Source organism: Theropithecus gelada, chromosome X (assembly GCF_003255815.1).
Source record: "Theropithecus gelada isolate Dixy chromosome X, Tgel_1.0, whole genome shotgun sequence".
NCBI classification, from domain to species: Eukaryota; Metazoa; Chordata; class Mammalia; order Primates; family Cercopithecidae; genus Theropithecus; species Theropithecus gelada.
The window spans coordinates 68,689,875-68,714,336 of record NC_037689.1 but is presented as its reverse complement, the minus strand read 5'-3'; the positions used below and the strand labels follow the sequence as shown (position 1 = coordinate 68,714,336).

The window sequence follows — 24,462 nt, the reverse complement described above, 5'->3', positions numbered from 1 at the left end:
ATCCTGAGCAGTGAATACATCTAATTATGTTCCCCAATATACATTCAAAAGGAAAAGTATTGATGTGTGTATTTGGCAAAGATTTCTGCAAATGAGCATAAAAATAACTTTATGTTCAAACCAGTGAGCATTTCATAGAATTCTATATATATGGCATGGTTAGTTAAGACTCTTTGTCAATTGAATTATTAATTATTATTAATCACTAGCAGAAAAAGAAATATCAGCCTCACATGTTAGACCAGTGCTTCTTAAATTTAACGTCTATAGAAATCACCTAGGGAACTTGCTGAAATGCATATTCTGATTCAATAGATTTGGTGTGGGCCTACAATTCTGCATTCCTATTAAGTTCCCAGGTGTTGCCACCATATGAGTAATAAGGTAGTAGATAAAAGCACCTGCTGTAATTCTGGCACATGTTAATTACTATGCTTAAACAGATAGTTGTGGGTGAGTGGACAGGGAATTCTTACTGAGGACATGACATTAAAGCTGAGATATGAGTGGTAAGAAGCAGCCAGCCAGATCTTGTGGAAGAGCAAGGCAGAGAAACCTGCAGATGCAAACAACCTGAGATACAACAAGCTTTGGCTGGACAATCGTTAGCAAGGGAGAGTGATAAGAGATGGTTGCAGTGATCCAAGATTGCGCCATCGCACTCCAGCCTGGGTGACAAGAGTGAAACTCCATCTCAAAAAAAAAAAAAAAAAAAAAAAAAGATGAGACCTATGAGAAGTTTGAAACGGGAAGTCCTTGGGAAAAGTTAAGGAAAGGAATACTGTTACATGTTTTGAAAATCACTCTGGAGGCTCTAAGAAATGTAGAGGAGCTGAACGATGCAGCCATGTTAAGAGGTTATTCTAGTTGTCATGGTTACAGTGGAGCTAGAGAAAAGTATATGGATTTTCTTCTATATGTATATTGGGCTTAGAAAATGTCAGCCCAGGTAGAGCAGATATGAATTTAGCCCATGTTACAAACAAAATACTGTCTTTAAAATATGGATTTTCCGGGCATAATGCTTTCCTACATACCAGAACAGATTCCACCTAAAAAATGTAAATCTGTAAGTCAAAGTACCTTCACAAGACAAAGAAAAAATTGGGAATTACTGAAAAAACATTTTTCTAGAACAGTTCAGGGTCATATGTGTAGACAGATTTATCCAATTGTCACTTTTAAATTGCTTATGCCATGAAGGAGAAGATAGTATTTGGGAACTCTTACCCAGATAGGGCCCTTAAATTCAACTGCTCATGTCTCTTACAGGACAACCACAAGTTTAGTTTGAACCTTGAACTTTCTTTAAAGATACATATCCCTTTAATTGCAGAAAACCATATAGAAAAATATAATGAACCTCTATATAGCCATCACCCAGCTTCAATAATTATCACTTTATGGCCAATCTTGTTTCATTTGTATTCTTCCTCACTTATCCCTTCATCCACTTACCCCTGATTAGCTTATTTTGATGCTTCCTTCCCCCACTGATTTAATTTGTAGCAAATCCCAGACATCTTTGCAACAAGTTTTGAAGGATACAGCACAATTCTTAACATGCTTACTTCCAAGGGGGAAATGACTAGTCTTCTATGAAGGCAGAGGGACAAAATAATCATCTCATTTAACTCTTTCAACTTCCCCTTGTGAGAACCAAGAAAAAGCTGACTAGACTTGGTATTCCATACAGTACGATTTTTTTGAACTAATAAGGCTTTAGAGAAGCTGCAGGACTAGATTAGAACCTTAGAATATAATTGGTTTGAGACCATTCCCAATCTCCCAACTTTGTTCAACTCCACCCTGTCCTTCCAAAAGAATTATAACTTGTAAATTTGGAACTGATTGAGAAAGATCTCTTCTTGTCTTGGATCCTGGATAAGAACTGGATATTGTTATGAGGGGTCTTTAGATTCCTAAAGGTCCTGCAGAAGAACTTGGCTAATTTGTAGCTTCAAGGGCATAGAATTAGATGTCCCAAACTAAAAATGTGTCGCTTGCCTGTTTCAGTTATGCCTTTCTCTTTGATCATTACCCAAGTAACTACTCCAAAGGGAACTCTCCTCCATTTTAAAATCTGGACCAATTGACAATATTGACACTATCTCATTTAACCTATAATGTAAGTCCTAGTCACCTCCCATCTGATTCCAAAAACCTCTTGTCCTAGATTCCAGTGCCACTCACCCATCATGACATGGCTGGCTCATCAGACTCTTTTAGGGAACTAGATCAAAAAGCCTATATTTTCTCCCATTTAAAGACATTTGTCTGTCTTATTGGATCTTGGCACATATGAGTTAATAAGTATTCAACACTGTTAGCAAACAAACTACAGAATCAAAGCATTACATTGGAAACACTGTTCCAACATAAAGGATCTCTGGAACATATACTTCAATTTGAAAAAGAATTATTTTAATGTGGTAGGATGGGAAACCAAGCGTAAAGGCTATGAACTTAACAACATCTCATTGTCTGTGACAGGCCAATCTAAGATTACCAAGACTGCCTAGCTATCTAATTTTCTCGTAAAACAATTCTGAGGTATGTCTTCTTCAGGACTAAATATTGTTAAATGATTTATTAAGAAAGATGCACTTGTTTATTACTTCCTTTATTTAAATGTTTTCTATGTACTATTTCATATATCCTAAGTTGTGTGTGAAATACTTCATATTTTTTTAACTGGACAAAAAGTACTATGGAAATCCAGTCAATTTGGTTTTGGCATGTGGTGGGGAAGATGTACCTCATGAGGAAACTTTTTCACAACATATTATTTACTTTCAAAAGAATTAATATTTTCAAAAGAAACATGTCATCTTTGTAGATTGCAACAATGGGAAAGGTGTGATGATGGCTTTTTGTTAAGGTGATCTAAATTGGGCGGTGAGATGGAAAGTTTTTTAAAGCTTTATTTTGTTCCTTTATGTTAAGAAGGAGTAAGGCAGCAAAAGCACTATTACAAGGATGGGAAGAATGCTTTATGGAACAAGTGAGTTATGGAACTTAGAAATCTAAGTTTGATCCAATCTGTCACTGATGGACATTTGGGTTGATTCCAAGTCTTTGCTATTGTGAATAGTGCTGCAATAAACATACGTGTGCATGTGTCTTTATAGCAGCATAATTTATAATCCTTTGGGTATATACCCAGTAATGGGATGGCTGGGTCATATGGTACATCTAGTTCTAGATCCTTGAGGAATCGCCATACTGTTTTCCATAATGGTTGAACTAGTTTACAATCCCACCAACAGTGTAAAAGTGTTCCTATTTCTCCACATCCTCTCCAGCACCTGTTGTTTCCTGACTTTTGAATGATCGCCATTCTAACTGGTGTGAGATGGTATCTCATTGTGGTTTTGATTTGCATTTCTCTGATGGCCAGTGATGATGAGCATTTTTTCATGTGTTTGTTGGCTGTATGAATGTCTTCTTTTGAGAAATGTCTATTCATATCCTTTGCCCACTTTTTGATGGGGTTGTTTGTTTTTTTTCTCTTGTAAATTTGTTGGAGTTCTTTGTAGGTTCTGGATATTAGCCCTTTGTCAGATGAGTAGATTGCAAAAATTTCTCCCATTCTGTAGGTTGCCTGTTCACTCTGATGGTAGTTTCTTTTGCTGTGCAGAAGCTCTTTAGTTTAATGAGATCCCATTTGTCAATTTTGGCTTTTGCTGCCGTTGCTTTTGGTGTTTTAGACATGAAGTCTTTGCCCATGCCTATGTCCTGAATGGTACTACCTAGATTTTCCTCTAGGATTTTTATGGTATTAGGTCTAACATTTAAGTCTCTAATCCATCTTGAATTAATTTTCGTATAAGGAGTAAGGAAAGGATCCAGTTTCAGCTTTCTACTTATGGCTAGCCAATTTTCCCAGCACCATTTATTAAATAGGGAATCCTTTCCCCATTTCTTGTTTCTCTCAGGTTTGTCAAAGATCAGATGGCTGTAGATGTGTGGTATTATTTCTGAGGACTCTGTTCTGTTCCATTGGTCTATATCTCTGTTTTGGTACCAGTACCATGCTGTTTTGGTTACTGTAGCCGTGGCATATATACACCATGGAATACTATGCAGCCATAAAAAAGGATGAGTTTGTGTCCTTTGTAGGGACATGGATGCAGCTGGAATCCATCATTCTTAGCAAACTATCACAAGAACAGAAAACCAAACACCGCATGTTCTCACTCATAGGTGGGAACTGAACAATGAGATCACTTGGACTCGGGAAGGGGAACATCACACACCGGGGCCTATCATGGGGAGGGGGGCGGGGGGAGGGATTGCATTGGGAGTTATACCTGATGTAAATGACGAGTTGATGGGTGCAGCACACCAACAAGGCACAAGTATACATATGTAACAAACCTGCACGTTATGCACATGTACCCTACAACTTACAGTATAATAATAATAAATAAATTTAAAAAAAAAAAAAAAAAAAAAAAAAAGAAATCTAAGTTTGAAAGCAAAGAAATTCTAATTTAAAGAAGAAACTTGCTTCAACTGGAGGTTGAACTATGTTAAAGTAGTCCACATAAGGAAATTTTCTGCTTTTGTTTTTAATGAGAGTGATGCTTGTTAGCTCCAACATAAACATTCACATGATGATAATTTCCTGACAAAAATATACAGCTAAACTAAAAATCCTTCTGCATATTTCCTACTTGGACTTTCACACAAACCATGTAAATACTTCACATATTTTATTTAGACACATAAACAGATTACTTTGCATGTCATTGCGCAGTCTCCATTTTATGTGACAAATCTAAAGTGAAAACATACTGGAATATAAATTAGATAAATAGGCACTCCTCACCTGACAACTTTGAAATTTTCAGAGATAAGCAGTGTGAAACTTATGAGAGGGAAATTTATCACTACTACCTCTATTGATCTTAATCACAAATTGGAAAAGATACATATTTGTCATTTAAATATATAGAACAGCTCTTTATATCATCACATTTTGTATTACAATTGAAAAAACTGTTAAGTATGATAAGGATGTTATGACCCCAATTCACTATCCATGGATCAAGTGAGCCAATAAAGTGCTGACTTCTTACTTTTTAAAATCTTTGTGGATATATAATAGGTGTACATATTTATGAGGTACATGAGATATTTTGATACAGGCATGCAATGTGAAATAATCACATCATGGAGAATTGGGTATCCATCCACTTAAGTATTTATTGGTGTTACAAACAATCCAATTATACTCTTAGTTATTTTAAAATGTACAATTAAGCTATTATTGACTATACTCACCCTGTTGTGCTATCAAATACTAGGTCTTATTCATACTTTCTAACCATATAGTTTTTGTACACATTAAGCATCCCCAGTTCCCCTCGCACACCCCTTTTCCCAGCTTCCGGTAACCATCCTTCTACTCTCTATATCCATGAGTTCAACTGTTTTGACTTTTAGATCCGACAAATAATTGAGAACATGCAATGTTTGTCTTTCTGTTTCTGGCTTATGTCACTTAACATAGTGACCTCTAGTTCCATCCACGACTCCTTAACTGCCCCCGAATTTTGGACACTGTTTTTGTTAAGTATTTTGGAAAACTCACACCTGTTCTCATTTTTAAACCTTAATAATAACAGTTTCCTATTAAGCTAATAAAACTTCCCCTTATATTATTTGTAATGTGTGCATAACATAGAACACTTTTTTTACAGTTACATATATGAATTATTGGCAGAGGAGAAACTCCTCTGTTGTTCCTACACCAAGGGAAAAAAATGTAAGGACTGTATAGCTCATGAAGAATATTAACATTTTTCTATCACAAAATATTGATAAAACTGGAATTGTATCAATTCATGTTATGGAGCTTAACATTTTAGCCAAAATATTAAGATAATATAAATGAGGCTTTTAGCTTCATATCAAGACCTATTTGAATACTTCTAGAAAAGAACATTAAAAGTTTTTTCCTCATTTATGGTTTGATGTAGTGTAGTGCCTCAACTGTTCTTAATGGTTTTAGTATAATGCATAATTATTATAATATAATTATAAGGCATTGCAGAATTTTATGTGGATACTTGCAAAGATATTTCAGTTCAAAACTTCAAATTATATACCCAAACATGTTTGTTGCCTTAATCTGTACTTGGACAAAGGCAACATTTTAATTTTTGCTAAGTCTTAACTTTAGCCAGATGGGTTGAAATTTAAAATTTTCATACTCATCTTGCATTGAAAAAATACTTGTGTTCACTTATGTTCACTTTGTAAGGTCATTAAAGCCCAATTGCTAAATCAACTTCTAAGCATACTAAATACTCTGCTACAAAATATTTCTCCCAAGTAGGATAAATCTGTCAAGTATTTGCTGTTGCTATTTTTATTCCCTAGGTCTTTATATCTATGTAATATTTCAATGACATGTTTGCATACCACTATGAAAAAACTTACCTTCCTTCCACCTACTACTACCATATTGTGTTATATGTTTTTTAAGAGGTAGGCTCATTTGGGGAAGGTATGCTTTAAAAGAACAGATTTGCCAAGGGACTAATATGTACTTAGAACCAGAATAGCATACTGTATAATTTAGTGGACTTAGTTATTTCAAAAGATATTATTCCACTTACCTACTAAATGAAATTAATCATCACCTTTGACTTAGCTATCTCTCCAACAGGTGAAAATAGTGTGAATAAAGCATATCTTTTAGTCATAAGGCCTAGTGTGAAAAGAAAATGTGAAAAGCAAAGTAGATATGTATTCTATACTAGCTATTATTTTTGCTTCAATTGTATTTTATCTTTTTCTGTTAAAAAAAAAAAACCATTATTTCATCTTGTGACTGAACTGCACATATAATATCAGAGAAAATCTTCTAATGGCATAACTTGTAAAATCTCTACCCCAACAAATTAGTTCAATATCTAGGAGGCACCCTATCTGAAAAATAATGAGCTATCTTCTACGGTGTCTGCAATCAAATTTTAAACAAGCAGGTCCCTCTTTCAATTAGTATGTTGTTATACTGAATACATGAGTGTTACAGAAAAGATTTAGGTCTCATAAATGGCTGAAGAAGCTGTCATCTACAGAACTAATTCATTCCATTAGATTTCTTGGGTTAGCAGCATGGTTCCAAATTCTGATTGGCCTTTAGTGATGGAAAAATAACAAAGTACTAATGCAGACACTCACACACACACAAAACAAAAACGCCTTTGAGTTGTAATACTTTGAAGTGGATCCATTCATGGCTAGAAAAGAAAAAAAAAGTTATCTTACAACTGGTTCATAATTAAAGTCAATGTTACTGTATGCAAAGTTATGGAAAATTATTTAAATTGGTATGCATAAAACAAAAGGACATCCATTGCACTTTTGTGGCACTGTTTTATACATATATTCAATGACACAATGATTTGTCTTTCTTACTTTAGTCATGGTATGTTTCAAATGACTTTAAGAGCGAAAGAGAATTAAGTACATTTCCTTCTTAGTATTATTTAGAGTTTAAGTATGTCCAATTGTCTCTTAATAAATATGGATTTTCATCTGTGAATGCATTTAAATATATTCTGACCTTGCTATCAGTATCTATAGATTCTTCAAATATCAATTTTGATTTTTACTGCTGCACATTTTTACTGGAGAGAGAAGTAGCGGCTACTGTTCTGTAGACCCTTTATTTGGCAGGTCTTCATATTGCCACCTCTGGGACACATGTGGTTAGGGTTAGTAGCAGCAATTGCTTCTCAGTCTTAACTTTCGGCATCAAATTATCTTTGGCAAATTTTAAATTCTGTGGGTTGATAATTAGTAGTAAGTAATTTTCAGCTAATTAATGACCTAACAAAAACAACATTTCAGAGTTTAAATGCGGTTATTTTTACTTTGGGATTACTAAACATTGGTTGCTTTCATTGATGACAACAACCATACTTAAAAGATTGATGGCTGGATTGTAGTAAAAGAAGGGCTTCAGCGCTAAAGAAACTTTTTGGATTTTTTTTTGTTGACTTAAATATTTGAGCTTGTTCAACCAAAAGATGTTTCTGAAAGTTATTTAACAGATGTTTAATTTTATTAACTATACATCTGAAGTGTAATTTTTAAATATTTTTCAAAAGGTTCTGCAGAATACCTGATTGATATTTGTATATTTGTCTATTGCTCACCATGGTATACTTAAGCATTTCAAGGCTTTTATTGAAGTATAATAAACATGTAGAAAAAATTGACATAAGTATTCAAATAAATGAATTTTCCCAAACTGAACATGCATACGCAACCATCTCCCAGATAAAGAAACAGAACATTATTAAGACCCTGAATCCCTCCTTATGCTTCCTTTTAATCAGTATCCACCCCACAAGGATAACCATTTCTTCATTTAATAGCCATAGATTTAGTTTTGCCTACTTTTAGTACCTCAGTAGTTTGACAGGTAGATAATTTATCATAAGAAGTCAAAAGCTGTCATTTTCACAATGTTTTAAGTCAGATCGGTATGATTTGAGAACTAGAATCCTCAAACTTTTCTCTGTTCATTTCACCAGAAGGATATCACACATTCCTATGATCCCTACCAGTGGCTTACTATTAGAATCTCTTGAACCAGTGTAGGAGTATATAATTAGGAAAAAAACCCAAGAACATTCTGTTAGCAGTTTTTCAACCTCAACACTATTTACTAGGGGCTGGACAATTCTTTGTTGCGGGAGACTGTCCTTCACACTGTATTATGTTCAGCAGCATCCTAGTTCTCTAACCACTAGATGCCAATAATACCCACCCCTCTGGTTGTGAAAACCAAAAATGTCTCTAGGCATTGCTAAATGTCCCCTAAGGTACAAAATTGCTGCTGCAGAGAGCAACTGTGCTAGGGAATATATAGTTGGCCCTTGGTATCCATGGGTTCTCCACCAATGATGGGTTGAAAATATTCAGGAAAAATATCACTTCTGTAATGAACATGTACAGACTTTTTTTACTGTTATTACCGCCTAAACAATACAGTATAACATGTACTTAGAATCTACATTGAATTAGGTATCGTAAGCTAGAAATGACTTAAAGTATACAGTAAGATGTGCATAGGTTATATGCAAATATTATGCCATTTTGTATAAGGGACTTGAGCATGTACAGATTTTGATATCTGCAGGGGATCCTGGAACCAATCTCTCATGGATATTGAAGGACAACCATATACCCCCTGTTTGATGATCATTACTTTAAAACTTAATAGAGCAATATGTGAAAGTTTTAGAGAAGTAGCTCTCATTCCTTTATAAGAAGGTTTCAATAATCAGTCCCCTTAGCAATGGATTGGACCACCTAAAAGATGCTAAGATCCATGTCACCTGGCCATTTTGGAGGATGTTGTAGAAGGTAAAGTAAATATTGGAGTATATGATGTTTAAAGTATTCTTCAGCAGCCTCACTATAACTGTGGGATTTAAAGCTGGAGGATGTTACAATCTAGTGAGGAAGCTAGAAGCATCTCTTCTTTCTAAATCCTAATTATATATATATACACACATACACACATATATATACACACACACGTATATACATGTGTATATATATATATGTAAAATCCACAGGAATAAGTACCACAGGCAAGATTGCAAGACAATTCTATTGAAACATGCCTCTTCTCCATTTTCCAGTTGCCTTCATAATTGTCTATGACATTTGCTACCTGCTTTAGAAAAAGGGAAACTTTTTTGGAAAATTTGAATGGAACCCATTCAATAACTACTGAGCTAGGCAAGAAAATAAATAAAATTAGTATATCACTAATGTTTATCTTCCTTTTGTGGGGCAAAAATTATATTTATATTATAGCTTAAATAATCAATTATATTGCCCTATGTATGAATCTTTCCAAAATTTCTTAATTCCCACTATGTATCAATAATGGAAACAGAAAATCCCAAGAGAAAAAAATACTCAAAAGTTTTTGGTTCATTTGATTTTTTACATCAATTTTAAAAAGCTGTACATATATAATCGGTCGGGCGCGGTGGCTCACGCCTGTAATCCCAACAATTTGGGAGGCCGAGGCGTGCAGATCACGAGGTCAGGAGATCGAGACCATCCTGACTAACACAGTGAAACCCCGTCTCTACTAAAAATACAAAAAAAATTACCCGGGCATAGTGGCGGGCGCCTGTAGTCCCAGCTACTCGGGAGGCTGAGGCATGAGAATGGCGTGAACCCAGGAGGCGGAGCTTGCAGTGAGCCGAGATCGTGCCACTGCACTCCAGCCTGGGCCGCAGAGGGAGACTCCGTCTCAAAAAAAAAAAAAAAAAAAAAAAAGAAAAAGAAAAAAACCTGTACATATATAATCAAAATAGGGCTAAAAATGTCCAAGTGAACTTACACAAGTGTATTTGTCTTCTGTTTTCTCAATCACAATAGTCTGTGTTTCACTACCCGGTGGTATATATTCGTAGTCATCATACAGGAGGCCTAGGATTGGATATTGTGTCCTGTACCTGTAGACAAGAAAAGAGTTTACAGGCTGCATGAGAAAATAACTTACATTCCTTTTTAGTCACTCCTAGTTTGATTGCCCTTATTAAGCCAATTTGGCTCTGAATGACTTTTTAACTGTTACTGAAAAAAGAAAAAAAAAAAATCCAATTTCAATGGACAAAGATGTACAACCATTATTTTCAAGAAAATAAAATAGAGAGACTTCTGTTTCTGGCCATGATGGACCACTGGCAGCACAGGACAGTGACCCCAGAAAAGGGAAGCAAATGATATGGGCCCTACAAGTGCTTAGCTCACTGCCTGGAGAGATTTTCTTGGTCACAGGATAAGGAAAAGGAAGCTAAACAGATCCCAGCAGTCTCACCCAGATGAGATGATAAAGTTTAGAATAAATATAGGCAAAGGCACCCTGAGTTTGTGCGGCACAGGAGCAGACAGAAGAGAGCTACATAGGCAGAGGTCAGGACAGCTGTAGGGGTTTTCCCAAGAACCTTTGGGTGAGTACCGATCAGTGTGTCTATATGTGGAGAAGCTACCAAGACTTAGGAAATAATGACTAGAAAAGAGCAGGCTGGCAATTTTTAGAGCTCTCATAGGGTTAGTAATGTTTTGTGTTCCACTAAGCAGAGTGAAAAGCTCTCCCGATGTAGAGGCCATCAGATAGATACCACAGAATATTGCCTTAGTAGTGGGATAAAATTAGCCTCAAAGTACAGGTTATTCTCAAAAAGCTTAAAAGCAAGGCTTTTGAATGTATGAAATTGTTTCCAAGTAATTTCCTCTCAGAACAAAACCCCAAATATTTTAAGTAATACCCTAGCAAAAATCTAAAATTCAACAATATAAAATCACAATTCATGGCATTCAATGAAAAATGAATAGTCATGCAATGGAAGATATGACTAATAATGAAGAGAAATATAAATTAGTAGAAACAGACCAGAAGACAATACTGATAAAAAATTAGTAGGCAGATGTGCATTTATTACAAACATGCAAAATATACAATGTATATTCAAGAAGTTAGAGGAAAACATGAACACAATGAGGAGAGAAATAGAGAATATAAAAAAGATCCACAATGGACTTCTAAAGATTAAAAATATAGATGGCATTAACAGCAGATTAGGCACTGCCTTAAAAAAAGACCAGTAAATTAACAGCAGATTAGGCACTGCATTTAAAAAAAAAAAAGACCAATAAATTTGAATACATCAAGAGAAATAATCTAAAATAAAACAAAAGAAAATGGAAAAAAAATGAGCGAAGCATGAAATAACTGTGGAAAATATCAAATGTCCTTATATATGTATAATTAAAGTCCTGCAGGATTGGCAGCAGAAAAAAATAATTGAAGACATAATGACCAAATTATTTCCAAGTGTGATGTAAAGCTATAAACACATGTATCCAAGAAGCTCAGTGAATGTGAAAAAAAGAAACATGAAGAAAACTACAGAGAGGCACATCATTATCAAATTGCTGAAAACCAGTCAAAGAGAATCTTAAAAACAGTCTCAGAGAAGAAAGGACATTATTCAAAGAACAAAAATCATAAGATTAACAAAAAACTTATCAGTCACAATGAAAGTCAGAAGACAGAAGAGCAACATTGTTAAAGTACTTTTTTAAAAAAAGTGTAAAAAAAAAATCTCCTTAAGCTGATAAGCAACTTCAGCAAACTCTCAGGATACAAAATCAATGTACAAAAATCACAAGCATTCTTATACACCAATAACAGAAAAACAGAGAGCCAAATCATGAGTGAACTCTCATTCACAGTTGCTTCAAAGAGAATGAAATATCTAGGAATCCAACTTACAAGGGATGTGAAGGACCTCTTCAAGGAAAACTACAAACCACTGCTCAGCAAAATAAAAGAAGACACAAACAAATGGAAGAACAGTCCATGCTCATGGATAGGAAGAATCAATATCGGAAAATGGACATAGTGCCCAAGGTAGTTTATAGATTCAATGCCATCCCCATCAAGCTACCAATGACTTTCTTCACGGAATTGGAAAAAACTACTTTCAAGTTCATATGGAACCAAAAGAGAGCCCGCATTTCCAAGAAAATCCAAAGCCAAAAGAAAAAAGTTGGAGGCATCACGCTACCTGACTTCAAACTATATACAAGGCTACAGTAACCAAAACAGCATGGTACTGGTACCAAAACAGATATATAGACCAACGGAACAGAACAGAGCCCTCAGAAATAATACCACACATCTGCAACCATCTGATCTTTGACAAACCTGACAAAAACAAGAAATGGGGAAAGGATTCCCTATTTAATAAATGGTGCTGGGAAAACTGGCTAGCCATGTGTAGAAAGCTGAAACTGGATCCCTTCCTTACACCTTATACAAAAATTAATTCAAGATGGATTAAGGACTTAAATGTTAGACCTAAAACCATAAAAACCCTAGAAGAAAACCTAGGCAATACCATTCAGGCCATAGGCATGAGCAAGGATTTCATGACTAAAACACCAAAAGCAATGACAACAAAAGCCAGAATTGACAAATGGGATCAAATTAAACTAAAGAGCTTCTGCACAGCAAAAGAAACCACCATCAGAGTGAACAGGCAACCTATAGAATGGGAGAAAATTTTTGCAATCTACCCATCTGACAAAGGGCTAATATCCAGAATCTACAAAGAACTTAAACAAATTTACAAGAAAAAATCAAACAACCCCATCAAAAAGTAGGCAAAGGACATGAACAGACACTTCTCAAAAGAAGACATTTATGCAGCCAACAGACACATGAAAAGATGTTCATCATCACTGGTCATCAGAGAAATGCACATCAAAACCACAATGAGATACCATCTCACACTAGTTAGAATGACAATCATTAAAAAGGAAACAATAGGTGCTGGAGAAGATGTGGAGAATTAGGAACACTTTTACACTGTTGGTGGGACTGTAAACTAGTTCAACCATTGTGGAAGACAGTGTGGCGATTCCTCAAGGATCTAGAACTAGAAATACCATTTGACCCATCCATCCCATTACTGGGTATATGCCCAACGGATTATAAATCATGCTGCTATAAAGACACATGCACAGGTATGTTTATTGTGTCACTATTCACAATAGCAAAGACTTGGAATCAACCCAAATGTCTATCAATGATAGACTGGATTAAGAAAATGTGGGATATATACACCATGGAATACTATGCAACCATAAAAAAGGATGAGTTCATGTCCTTTGTAGTGACGTGGATGAAGCTGGAAACCATAATTCTGAGCAAACTATTCCAAGGACAGAAAACCAAATACCCCATGTTCTTACTCACAGGTGGGAATTAAACAATGAGAACACTTGGACACAGGGTGGGGAACATCACACACCAGGGCCTGTCATGGGGTGCCCCAAGGGGGAAGGGATAGCATTAGGAGATATACATAATATAAATGACGAGTTAATGGGTGCAGCACACCAACATGGCACATGTATACATATGTAACAAACCTGCACATTGTGCACATGTACCCTAGAACTTAAAGTATAATAAAAATAAAAAAAAAGACCAGCTTACTCGTCTATACACAACAAAAATATTTTTGAATAATGAAGAATTGATAAAGACTGTTTTCAGACTTAAAAGGCCAAAAGAAGTATTCAGCAGAAAAGAAGCATGATAAGAAATGTTAAAAGAAGTTTTTAAGGCAAAGGGAAAATGATACAAGATAGAAATTTGAATTTGACCAAAGTAATACATAGTACCAGAAAAGATTAATATGTAGGTGAATTTAAAATATTGTTTTTCTTATTGTTAATATTTCTTTAAAAGATAATTGACTGTTGAAAACAAAAATAATAATGTATTTAGGGGCTAATGATATATGTAAAATAAGTATATATGATAAAAATAGTGAAAGTCATATTAGTCATATGAAGGGGAAATGGAAGTTGATTATTACAAAGTCGTTATGCTACATGTGATGGGATCTAATATTATTGGAAAATAAGCAGTGATCACTTAAAGAAGAATATTATAAACCCTACAGCAATCAAAAGAAAGAAGTATACCTAATAAGCTAATAAAATAGATTAAACGAAACATGAAGAAATAATCCAAAAGAAGAGAGGAAAAGAGAAAGAACGAAAATGTGAGGTAAATAGAAAACAAATAGCAAGAAAGTAAATTTAAATCTCTCCATATAGATATGTATGGCCTAAACACTACAATTAAAAAGCAAAGATTGTTAAATTAGATAAAAACTCATGACCCAACTACATGTGCTATTTACAAAAACCATACAATCCTTAACACTTTACATACAAGCAAACTAATAGATTAGTGTAAAAGGATGGAAACATATGTACCATGCAATTTCTAATCAAAAGAAAGTTGGAGTGGTTATATAAATATCAGATGAAGTAGCCTTCAGAACAAGAAGCATTAGTGCAGATAAAGGGTGATTTTATAATGATAAAGGTGTCAATTCATCAACAAGATGTAGCAATCCTAAATGTTCATTCATCAATAAAACATAACAATCCTAAATGTTTATGTACCTCCCAGCAGAAATTCAAAATACATGAAGCAAATACTGATAGAACTGAAAGGAGAAATAAGCAAATCCACAATTAGAGTTGGAGATTTTGGCATGCCTTTCAAGATAATTGATATAAGTAGAAAGAAAATTAGTAAATATATAGATGAAATCCCCAAATATGTGGAAACCAAAAAATACAAATCTGAAAAACCGGTAGATCCAAGTACAAATTAAAAGGAAAGTTAGAAAATATTTTGAACTGAATGCAAATGAAAATATAACTTATCAAAATTGTGGGATGCAGCTAAAATAGTGCTTAAGTAGAAATTTATAGCATTCAAAGTTTATATTACAAAAGAAGAATGGTCTAAAATCAATGACCTATGTTTCCAGGTTTTGAAACTGGAAAAGAAACAGAAAAGTAAGTGGAAAATAACATAAGAAAAAACAAAGATAGGAGAAGAAATCAGTGAAATAGGAAAGAGAGAAACAGTATAAGAAAATCAATTAAATTGAAAGCTGATTCTTCAAGAATATCAACTTAAATTAACACAACTCTAGTCAGACTGGTTAGCAAAGAAAAAGAACATACAGTTTACCAATATCAAGAAAGAAGGGATATCCCTGTAGGTCCTACAGTCTTTGAAAGAATAATAAAGAAATATTATGGCAATTTTATGCCAAAACTTGGCAATTTAGATGAAATGCACAAATTCCTCGAGAGCTACAAACTAAAAAAGCTAACTAAAGAAGAAATAGATAATCTGAATAAGTATGGGTCAATTTTTAAAATTGAATTTGCAATTAGATGCTTTCACACAAAGTCAACTCCAGTCCAGGATGACTTTACTAGTTATCTCTACCAAAAAATTAACAAATAAATGATATCAATCTTACATAAACTCTTCCAAAATATAAAATAGTAGGGCATACTTCTCAACTCATTGTATGAGGTCAGCATTACTCTGGTGACAAAGCAGTCAGAGGCATCATGAGAAAAGAAATGTACAGGCTAATATCACTAGTGAATACAGGTGTCAGATCCTTAACAAAATTTGAGCAAATTGGATCTAGCAATTTATAAAAAGGATACTACATTAATCTAGCACAATTTATCCCAGTAACAAAAGGTTGGTTTAATATTCAAAAATCAGCAATTCATCATTTTAACAGATCAAACAATAAAAACTTACGTTTGGGTTTGGGATTTTAAGAATAGAGGAGTAAGGAGTTTGACAGACCCTCCCTACAATAAAACAATTATTTGATGATTTCACTGGTTAAAATAAACTGCATATTTAAAAAAATTAATCATTTTAAGTCTCTGGAACTCATTTAAGGGAGGACAGCAAATAGAAAAATATTCAAGAAAATCTACTAAACCTTGTTAAGAACATTGAAAGACTATGATATTTGAGCCATGACCTGCTTCGTCTAACTACCTCCTATCCCTAAGCTCCTGTTTCGGGCAAGAGTGGTTGAGAAGTCGTACTCTCTTCTTCTACCCTGTCCCCCACTTGTAGAATGGAAACTCTATAGCAGACATGGCAGGCTGAAAATATTGGGTTCCAGATCAACTCTATCCAACATACTCCTTGGTCAGAGATTCCACAATGACAGAAGCAAGCCAAGGAGACCACAGGCTGCCACCTCCCCTCAATGTCCACTGACAGAACAGATTGTCACTGGAAAAAGTGGGTACCTGATCCAGTTCTGGTGCAGTGGCACAGGGATTCTTCCCAGGTTGAAAGGCAATGATATGGTTTGACTGTCTCCCCACCAAGATCTCAACTTGAATTGTATCTACCAGAATTCTCACGTGTTGTTGGAGAGATCCAGGGGAGGTAATCGAATCATGGGGGCTGGTCTTTCCCATGCTATTCTCTTGATAGTGAGTAAGTCTCATGAGATCTTATGGGTTTATCAGGGGTTTCTGTTTTTGCATCTTTCTCATTTTCTCTTGCTACTGCCATGTAGGAAATGCCTTTCACATCCTGCCGTAATTCTCAGGCCTCTCCAGCCATGTGGAACTGTTAAGTTCAATTAAACCTCTTTTTGTTCTCAGTTTCAGATATATGTTTATCAGCAGCATGAAAACGAACTAATACAGGCTGTCTATAAGTACAAATGCTATGCAGCTCTGTGTGATGGGACTGACTTCATTTGAAACACATAATGTAAAAATCCACATCTAAGAACGTTGTTGAAAATACCGATGGACTTTGTGGAGAGCAATTAAGAAGAGGCTGGAGGCTCTAGAATACAAGCAAAATGGCAGAGCAGCCTGAAGATAAATAGGAAAAGAGATGGCTAAAAAGAGTCCTCCTGGGATCACAGTCATTCATGGGAGTCAAGAAAGCTACGCACATATGCTAGGCCACAACCACTTAGGCGCATGCAGAGCAGAAATTGGGGGAAGAAATGAAAGCATGTCACAAGGTGGACATACCATCAACACAGGTCACATGACTCACTGGCGCAAGGGGCTTAAATGTAACCTCTAACAAATTGTTGAACAAAAAGTTGCTCTGGTCCAGGGGCAATTCCTAGGAAGCCAAGCTACAAATAAAATCAGGTTCATACATGGCAGTCGGGCCAACCATGTGCATGCCCAAGGCTGCACGCTCTCATGTGCAATCAAGGAGGGAGCTTCCAATACACTAGTCTCTGGCTAAATGTGGGTCAAAAAATGCAAATATCCTGAACTGTGATGGCAGCTCCCAAGCCACACATATATCCAATAGTGTAAAAATATAACTGGGTAAGGTGTCATAAGCACAACTTTTTACCACTAGGTGGCTTATTCAAGCTTGGGGGCATCCTCTGGGTAGTTCAGTCAGAAGGGCAAAAGCAAAAAAAACAAAACAAACACACACACACACAAAAAAAAAAAAAAAACAAGAGAAAAAAATCTGAACAGGGACACTAGAAGATAAACAATTTGGAGAAAACAAAAGACTTTGAAGAATTAGTTTAAGGAAAGTACTAAGTACATAATCATGCAAACAACCCCTAGCAAGAGGTGGGGGTGTGGGAACAGGGATCAGTATCCAGAGTTGCTACAGCATATTCTTCAAAATGTCTAATTTTCAAAAGAAAATTATAAAACATGCAAATAAAGAAGAAATACTGACACATAAAAGGAGGGAAGAAAGCAGGCAATAGAAAATTTTTGTATTTTGTTTATTTTTCAACTTATATTTCAGAAAACGGAGTACAAGTGCAAGTCTGTTACAAAAGTTTACATGATGCTGAGGTTTGTGGTATGAATGACCCTGTCACCCAAGTATTGAACATGGTACCCATAGTTTTTCAGCCCTTGCCTGCTGCCATCTCTCCACCCTCCAGTAGTCCCCAGTGTCTACTGTTCCAATCTTTATGCCCATGAGTATCCCATGTTTAGCTCCCACATTTAAGTGAGAACATGCACTATCTGGTTTTCTGCTTCTGTTAGTTTTATACAGGATAATGGCCTCCAGGTGCATTCATTTTACTTCAAAATACATGATTTTTTTTATGGCTGCACAGTATTACATGGTGTATATATACCACATTATCTTCTTCCAGTCCAACATTGATGGGCACCTGGGTTGATTCCATGTTTTTGCTATTTTGAAATAACACTGCAATGAACATGCAGGTGCATGTGTCTTTGGGTAGAATGATTTTTTTTTACTTTGGGTATATACCCAGAAATGAGAATGCTGGGTCAAATGGTAAACTCGTAGTTCTTTGAGGAATCTCCAAACCGCTTTCCACAGTGGCTGAACTAATTTACATTCCTACCAACAGTGCATAAGCATTCCCTTTGATCTGCACCCTCATCAGAACCTGTTGTTTATCGACTTTTTAATAATGGCCATTCTAACTGGTGTGAAATGTTATCTCATTGTGGTTTTACTTTTATTTCTCTGATCATTAGTGATGATAAGCATTTTATTCATGTTTGGTGGTTTCTTGTATGTCTTCATTTGAGAAGTGTATGTTCATATCCATTGCCCCTTTTTAATGATTTTTTTTTTTTTGCTTGTTGATTTAAGTTCCTTACAGATTCTGCATATTAGAACTTTGTCAGATACAGAGTTAGTGCATATTTTCTCCCATTTTGTAGGTTGTCTGTTTACTCCCTTGATATTTTCTCTTGCTCAGCAGAAGTTCTTTAGTTTAATTAGATACCGTTTGTCAATTTTCGCTTTTGTTGTCGTTGCTTTTGACATCTTCGTCATTACATCTTTGTCTGTGCCTGTGTCCTGAATGGTAATACCTAGATTGTCTTCCAGGAATTTTATAGTTTTGGAGTTTACATTTAAGTCTTTAGTTCATCTTGAGTTAATTTTTGCATATAGTGTAAGGAGGGGTCCAGTTTCAATCTTCTGCATATGGCTAGCCAGTTATCCTGGCACCATTTATTGAATAGGGAATTCTTTCCCCATTACTTGTTTTTGAAACCTTGGTCAAAGATCAGATAGTTATAGGTGTGTGGCCTTATTTCTGGGTTCTCTATTCTGTTCCATTGGTCTACGTGTCTGTTCTTGTACCAGTACCATGCTGTTTTGGTTAGTGTAGCCTTGTAGTATAAATTAAAGTTGAGTAGTGTGATGCCCCCAAGCTTTGTTCTTTTTGTTTTGGATTGCCTTGGCTGTACGGGCTCTTTTTTGGTTCCATATGAATTTTAAAAGTTTTTTTTTGTAGTTCCGTGAAGAATGTCAAAGATAGTTAAGTGGAAATAGTATTGAATCTATAAATTGCTTTGGGCAGTATGGTCATTTTAACAATATTGATTCTTTCTATCCATAAGCATGGAATCATTTTCCATTTCTTTGCGGCATCTCTGATTTTTTTTTTTTTTTTTTTTTTTTTTGAGCAGTGTTTTGTAGTTCTACTTGTAGAGATCTTTCACCTCCCTAGTTAGCTGTATTCCTTTTTGTGACAATTGTGAATAGGAGGTCGTTTCTGATTTGGCTCTCTGCTTGATATTTGTTGGTGGATAGGAATGCTAGTGACTTTTTCACATTGATTTTGTATCCTGAGACTTTGCTGAAGTTGTTTATCAGCTTAAGAAACTTTTGGACTGAGACTGTGGAGTTTTCTAGATATAGGATCATGTCATCTGCTAACAGGGATAGTTTGACTTCCTCTCTTCCTATTTGGATGCCTTTATTTCTTTCTCTTGCCTGATTGCCCTGTTCAGTACTTGAATGTTCAACATTCAATACTATGTTCAGTAGGAGTGGTGAGAGAGGGCATCCTTTTCTTATGCTGGTTTTCAGTGGGAATGCTTCCAGCTTTTGCCCATTCAGTATGATGTTGGCCGTGACTTTTTCACACATGGCTCGTATTATTTTGAGGTATGTTCCTTCCATACCTAGTTTATTGAGAAATTTTAACATAAATGGATGTTGAATTTTATAGAAAGCCTTTTCTGCATCTATTGAGATAATCATGTGTTTTTTGTCTTTAGTTGTGTTTATGTGATAAATCAGTTATTAATTTGTACATGTCTAACCAACCTTGTGTTCCAGGGATGAAGCCTACTTGATTATGGTGGGTAAGCTTTTTGATGAACTGCTGGATTTGGTTTGCCAGTATTTGTTGAGGATTTTTGCATTGATGTTCATCAAGGGTATTGACCTGAAATTTTCATTTTGTTTTTGTATCTCTGCCAGGTTTTGATATCAGGGTGATGCTGGCCTCATATAACGAGCTAGGGAGGAGTCCTTCTTCCTCTGTCTTGTAGAATAGTTTCAGCAGGAATGGTCCCAGCTCTTCTTTGTATCTTTTTTTTTTTTAATTTATTTATTATTATTATACTTTAAGTTGTAGGGTACATGTGCATAACGTGCAGGTTTGTTACATATGTATACTTGTGCCATGTTGGTCTGCTGCACCCATCAACTCGTCATTTACATCAGGTATAACTCCCAATGCAATCCCTCCCCCCTCCCCCCTCCCCATGATAGGCCCCGGTGTGTGATGTTCCCCTTCCTGAGTCCAAGTGATCTCATTGTTCAGTTCCCACCTATGAGTGAGAACATGCGGTGTTTGGTTTTCTGTTCTTGTGATAGTTTGCTAAGAATGATGGTTTCCAGCTGCATCCATGTCCCTACAAAGGACGCAAACTCATCCTTTTTTATGGCTGCATAGTATTCCATGGTGTATATGTGCCACATTTTCTTAATCCAATCTGTCACTGATGGACATTTGGGTTGATTCCAAGTCTTTGCTATTGTGAATAGTGCTGCAATAAACATACGTGTGCATGTGCCTTTATAGCAGCATAATTTATAATGCTTTGGGTATATACCCAGTAATGGGATGGCTGGGTCATATGGTACATCTAGTTCTAGATCCTTGAGGAATCGCCATACTGTTTTCCATAATGGTTGAACTAGTTTACAATCCCACCAACAGTGTAAAAGTGTTCCTATTTCTCCACATCCTCTCCAGCACCTGTTGTTTCCTGACTTTTGAATGATCGCCATTCTAACTGGTGTGAGATGGTATCTCATTGTGGTTTTGATTTGCATTTCTCTGATGGCCAGTGATGATGAGCATTTTTTCATATGTCTGTTGGCTGTATGAATGTCTTCTTTTGAGAACTGTCTGTTCATATCCTTTGCCCACTTTTTGATGGGGTTGTTTGTTTTTTTCTTGTAAATTTGTTGGAGTTCTTTGTAGGTTCTGGATATTAGCCCTTTGTCAGATGAGTAGATTGCAAAAATTTTCTCCCATTCTGTAGGTTGCCTGTTCACTCTGATGGTAGTTTCTTTTGCTGTGCAGAAGCTCTTTAGTTTAATTAGATCCCATTTGTCAATTTTAGCTTTTGCTGCCGTTGCTTTTGGTGTTTTAGACATGAAGTCTTTGCCCATGCCTATGTCCTGAATGGTACTACCTAGGTTTTCCTCTAGGATTTTTATGGTATTAGGTCTAACATTTAAGTCTCTAATCCATCTTGAATTAATTTTCGTATAAGGAGTAAGGAAAGGATCCAGTTTCAGCTTTCTACTTATGGCTAGCCAATTTTCCCAGCACCATTTATTAAATAGGGAATCCTTTCCCCATTTCTTGTTTTTCTCAGGTTTGTCAAAGATCAGATGGCTGTAGATGTGTGGTATTATTTCTGAGGACTCTGTTCTGTTCCATTGGTCTATATCTCTGTTTTGGTACCAGTACCATGCTGTTTTGGTTACTGTAGCCTTGTAGTAGAGTTTGAAGTCAGGTAGCGTGATGCCTCCAGGAAACTAAAAATCTTGAAAAAAAAAAGTGGAAGAATTGATGGCTAGAGTAATTAATGCAGAGAAGGTCATAAACGAAATGAAAGAGATGATAACCATGACACGAGAAATACGTGACAAATGCACAAGCTTCAGCAACCGACTCGATCAACTGGAAGAAAGAGTATCAGCGATTGAGGATCAAATGAATGAAATGAAGCGAGAAGAGAAACCAAAAGAAAAAGAAGAAAAAGAAATGAACAAAGCCTGCAAGAAGTATGGGATTATGTAAAAAGACGAAATCTACATCTGATTGGGGTGCCTGAAAGTGAGGGGAAAAATGGAACCAAGTTGGAAAACACTCTTCAAGATATCATCCAGGAGAACTTCCCCAACCTAGTAGGGCAGGCCAACATTCAAATCCAGGAAATACAGAGAACGCCACAAAGATACTCCTCGAGAAGAGCAACTCCAAGACACATAATTGCCAGATTCACCAAAGTTGAAATGAAGGAAAAAATCTTAAGGGCAGCCAGAGAGAAAGGTCGGGTTACCCACAAAGGGAAGCCCATCAGACTAACAGCAGATCTCTCGGCAGAAACTCTCCAAGCCAGAAGAGAGTGGGGGCCAATATTCAACATTCTTAAAGAAAAGAATTTTCAACCCAGAATTTCATATCCAGCCAAACTAAGTTTCAGAAGTGAAGGAGAAATAAAATCCTTTACAGATAAGCAAATGCTTAGAGATTTTGTCACCACTAGGCCTGCCTTACAAGAGACCCTGAAGGAAGCACTAAACATGGAAAGGAACAACCGGTACCAGCCATTGCAAAAACATGCCAAAATGTAAAGACCATCCAGGCTAGGAAGAAACTGCATCAACTAATGAGCAAAATAAACAGTTAATATCATAATGGCAGGATCAAGTTCACACATAACAATATTAACCTTAAATGTAAATGGACTAAATGCTCCAATGAAAAGACACAGACTGGCAAACTGGATAAAGAGTCAAGACCCATCAGTCTGCTGTATTCAGGAGACCCATCTCACACGCAGAGACATACATAGGCTCAAAATAAAGGGATGGAGGAAGATTTACCAAGCAAATGGAGAACAAAAAAAAGCGGGGTTTGCAATACTAGTCTCTGATAAAACAGACTTTAAACCATCAAAGATCAAAAGAGACAAAGAAGGCCATTACATAATGGTAAAGGGATCAATTCAACAGGAAGAGCTAACTATCCTAAATATATATGCACCCAATACAGGAGCACCCAGATTCATAAAGCAAGTCCTTAGAGACTTACAAAGAGACTTAGACTCCCATACAATAATAATGGGAGACTTCAACACTCCACTGTCAACATTAGACAGATCAACGAGACAGAAAGTTAACAAGGATATCCAGGAATTGAACTCATCTCTGCAGCAAGCAGACCTAATAGACATCTATAGAACTCTCCACCCCAAATCAACAGAATATACATTCTTCTCAGCACCACATCGCACTTCCTCCAAAATTGACCACATAATTGGAAGTAAAGCACTCCTCAGCAAATGTACAAGAACAGAAATTATAACAAACTGTCTCTCAGACCACAGTGCAATCAAACTAGAACTCAGGACTAAGAAACTCAATCAAAACCGCCCAACTACATGGACACTGAACAACCTGCTCCTGAATGAATACTGGGTACATAACAAAATGAAGGCAGAAATAAAGATGTTCTTTGAAACCAATGAGAACAAAGATACAACATACCAGATTCTCTGGGACACATTTAAAGCAGTGTGTAGAGGGAAATTTATAGCACTAAATGCCCACAAGAGAAAGCAGGAAAGATCTAAAATTGACACTCTAACATCGCAATTAAAAGAACTAGAGAAGCAAGAGCAAAGACATTCAAAAGCTAGCAGAAGGCAAGAAATAACTAAGATCAGAGCAGAACTGAAGGAGACAGAAACACAAAAAACCCTCCAAAAAATCAATGAATCCAGGAGTTGGTTTTTTGAAAAGATCAACAAAATTGACAGACCACTAGCAAGACTAATAAAGAAGAAAAGAGAGAAGAATCAAATTGACGCAATAAAAAATGATATAGGGGATATCACCACCGACCCCACAGAAATACAAACTACCATCAGAGAATACTATAAACACCTCTATGCAAATAAACTGGAAAATCTAGAAGAAATGGATAATTTCCTGGACACTTACACTCT

General features: G+C 35.9%; 1 protein-coding gene across 2 annotated transcripts in view; it reads right to left on the bottom strand.

Moving 5' to 3' along the window:
* Positions 1–4,705: 4,705 nt before the first annotated feature.
* The window catches only part of POF1B (POF1B, actin binding protein), a 113,226-nt gene continuing 93,469 nt past the window's right edge, over positions 4,706–24,462 (bottom strand). The window contains exons 16-17 of one of the 2 annotated variants that reach the window (XM_025372545.1): positions 10,391–10,505; positions 4,706–7,256 (exon numbers count right to left, since the gene is read on the bottom strand). In XM_025372545.1, coding sequence (XP_025228330.1) covers positions 7,251–7,256; positions 10,391–10,505 — 121 coding nt within the window. In that variant the 3' untranslated portion in view covers positions 4,706–7,250. Of the gene's footprint in view, positions 7,257–9,970; positions 10,004–10,341; positions 10,506–24,462 lie in introns of those variants that run through there. The other variant, XM_025372544.1, reaches the window with a different exon arrangement.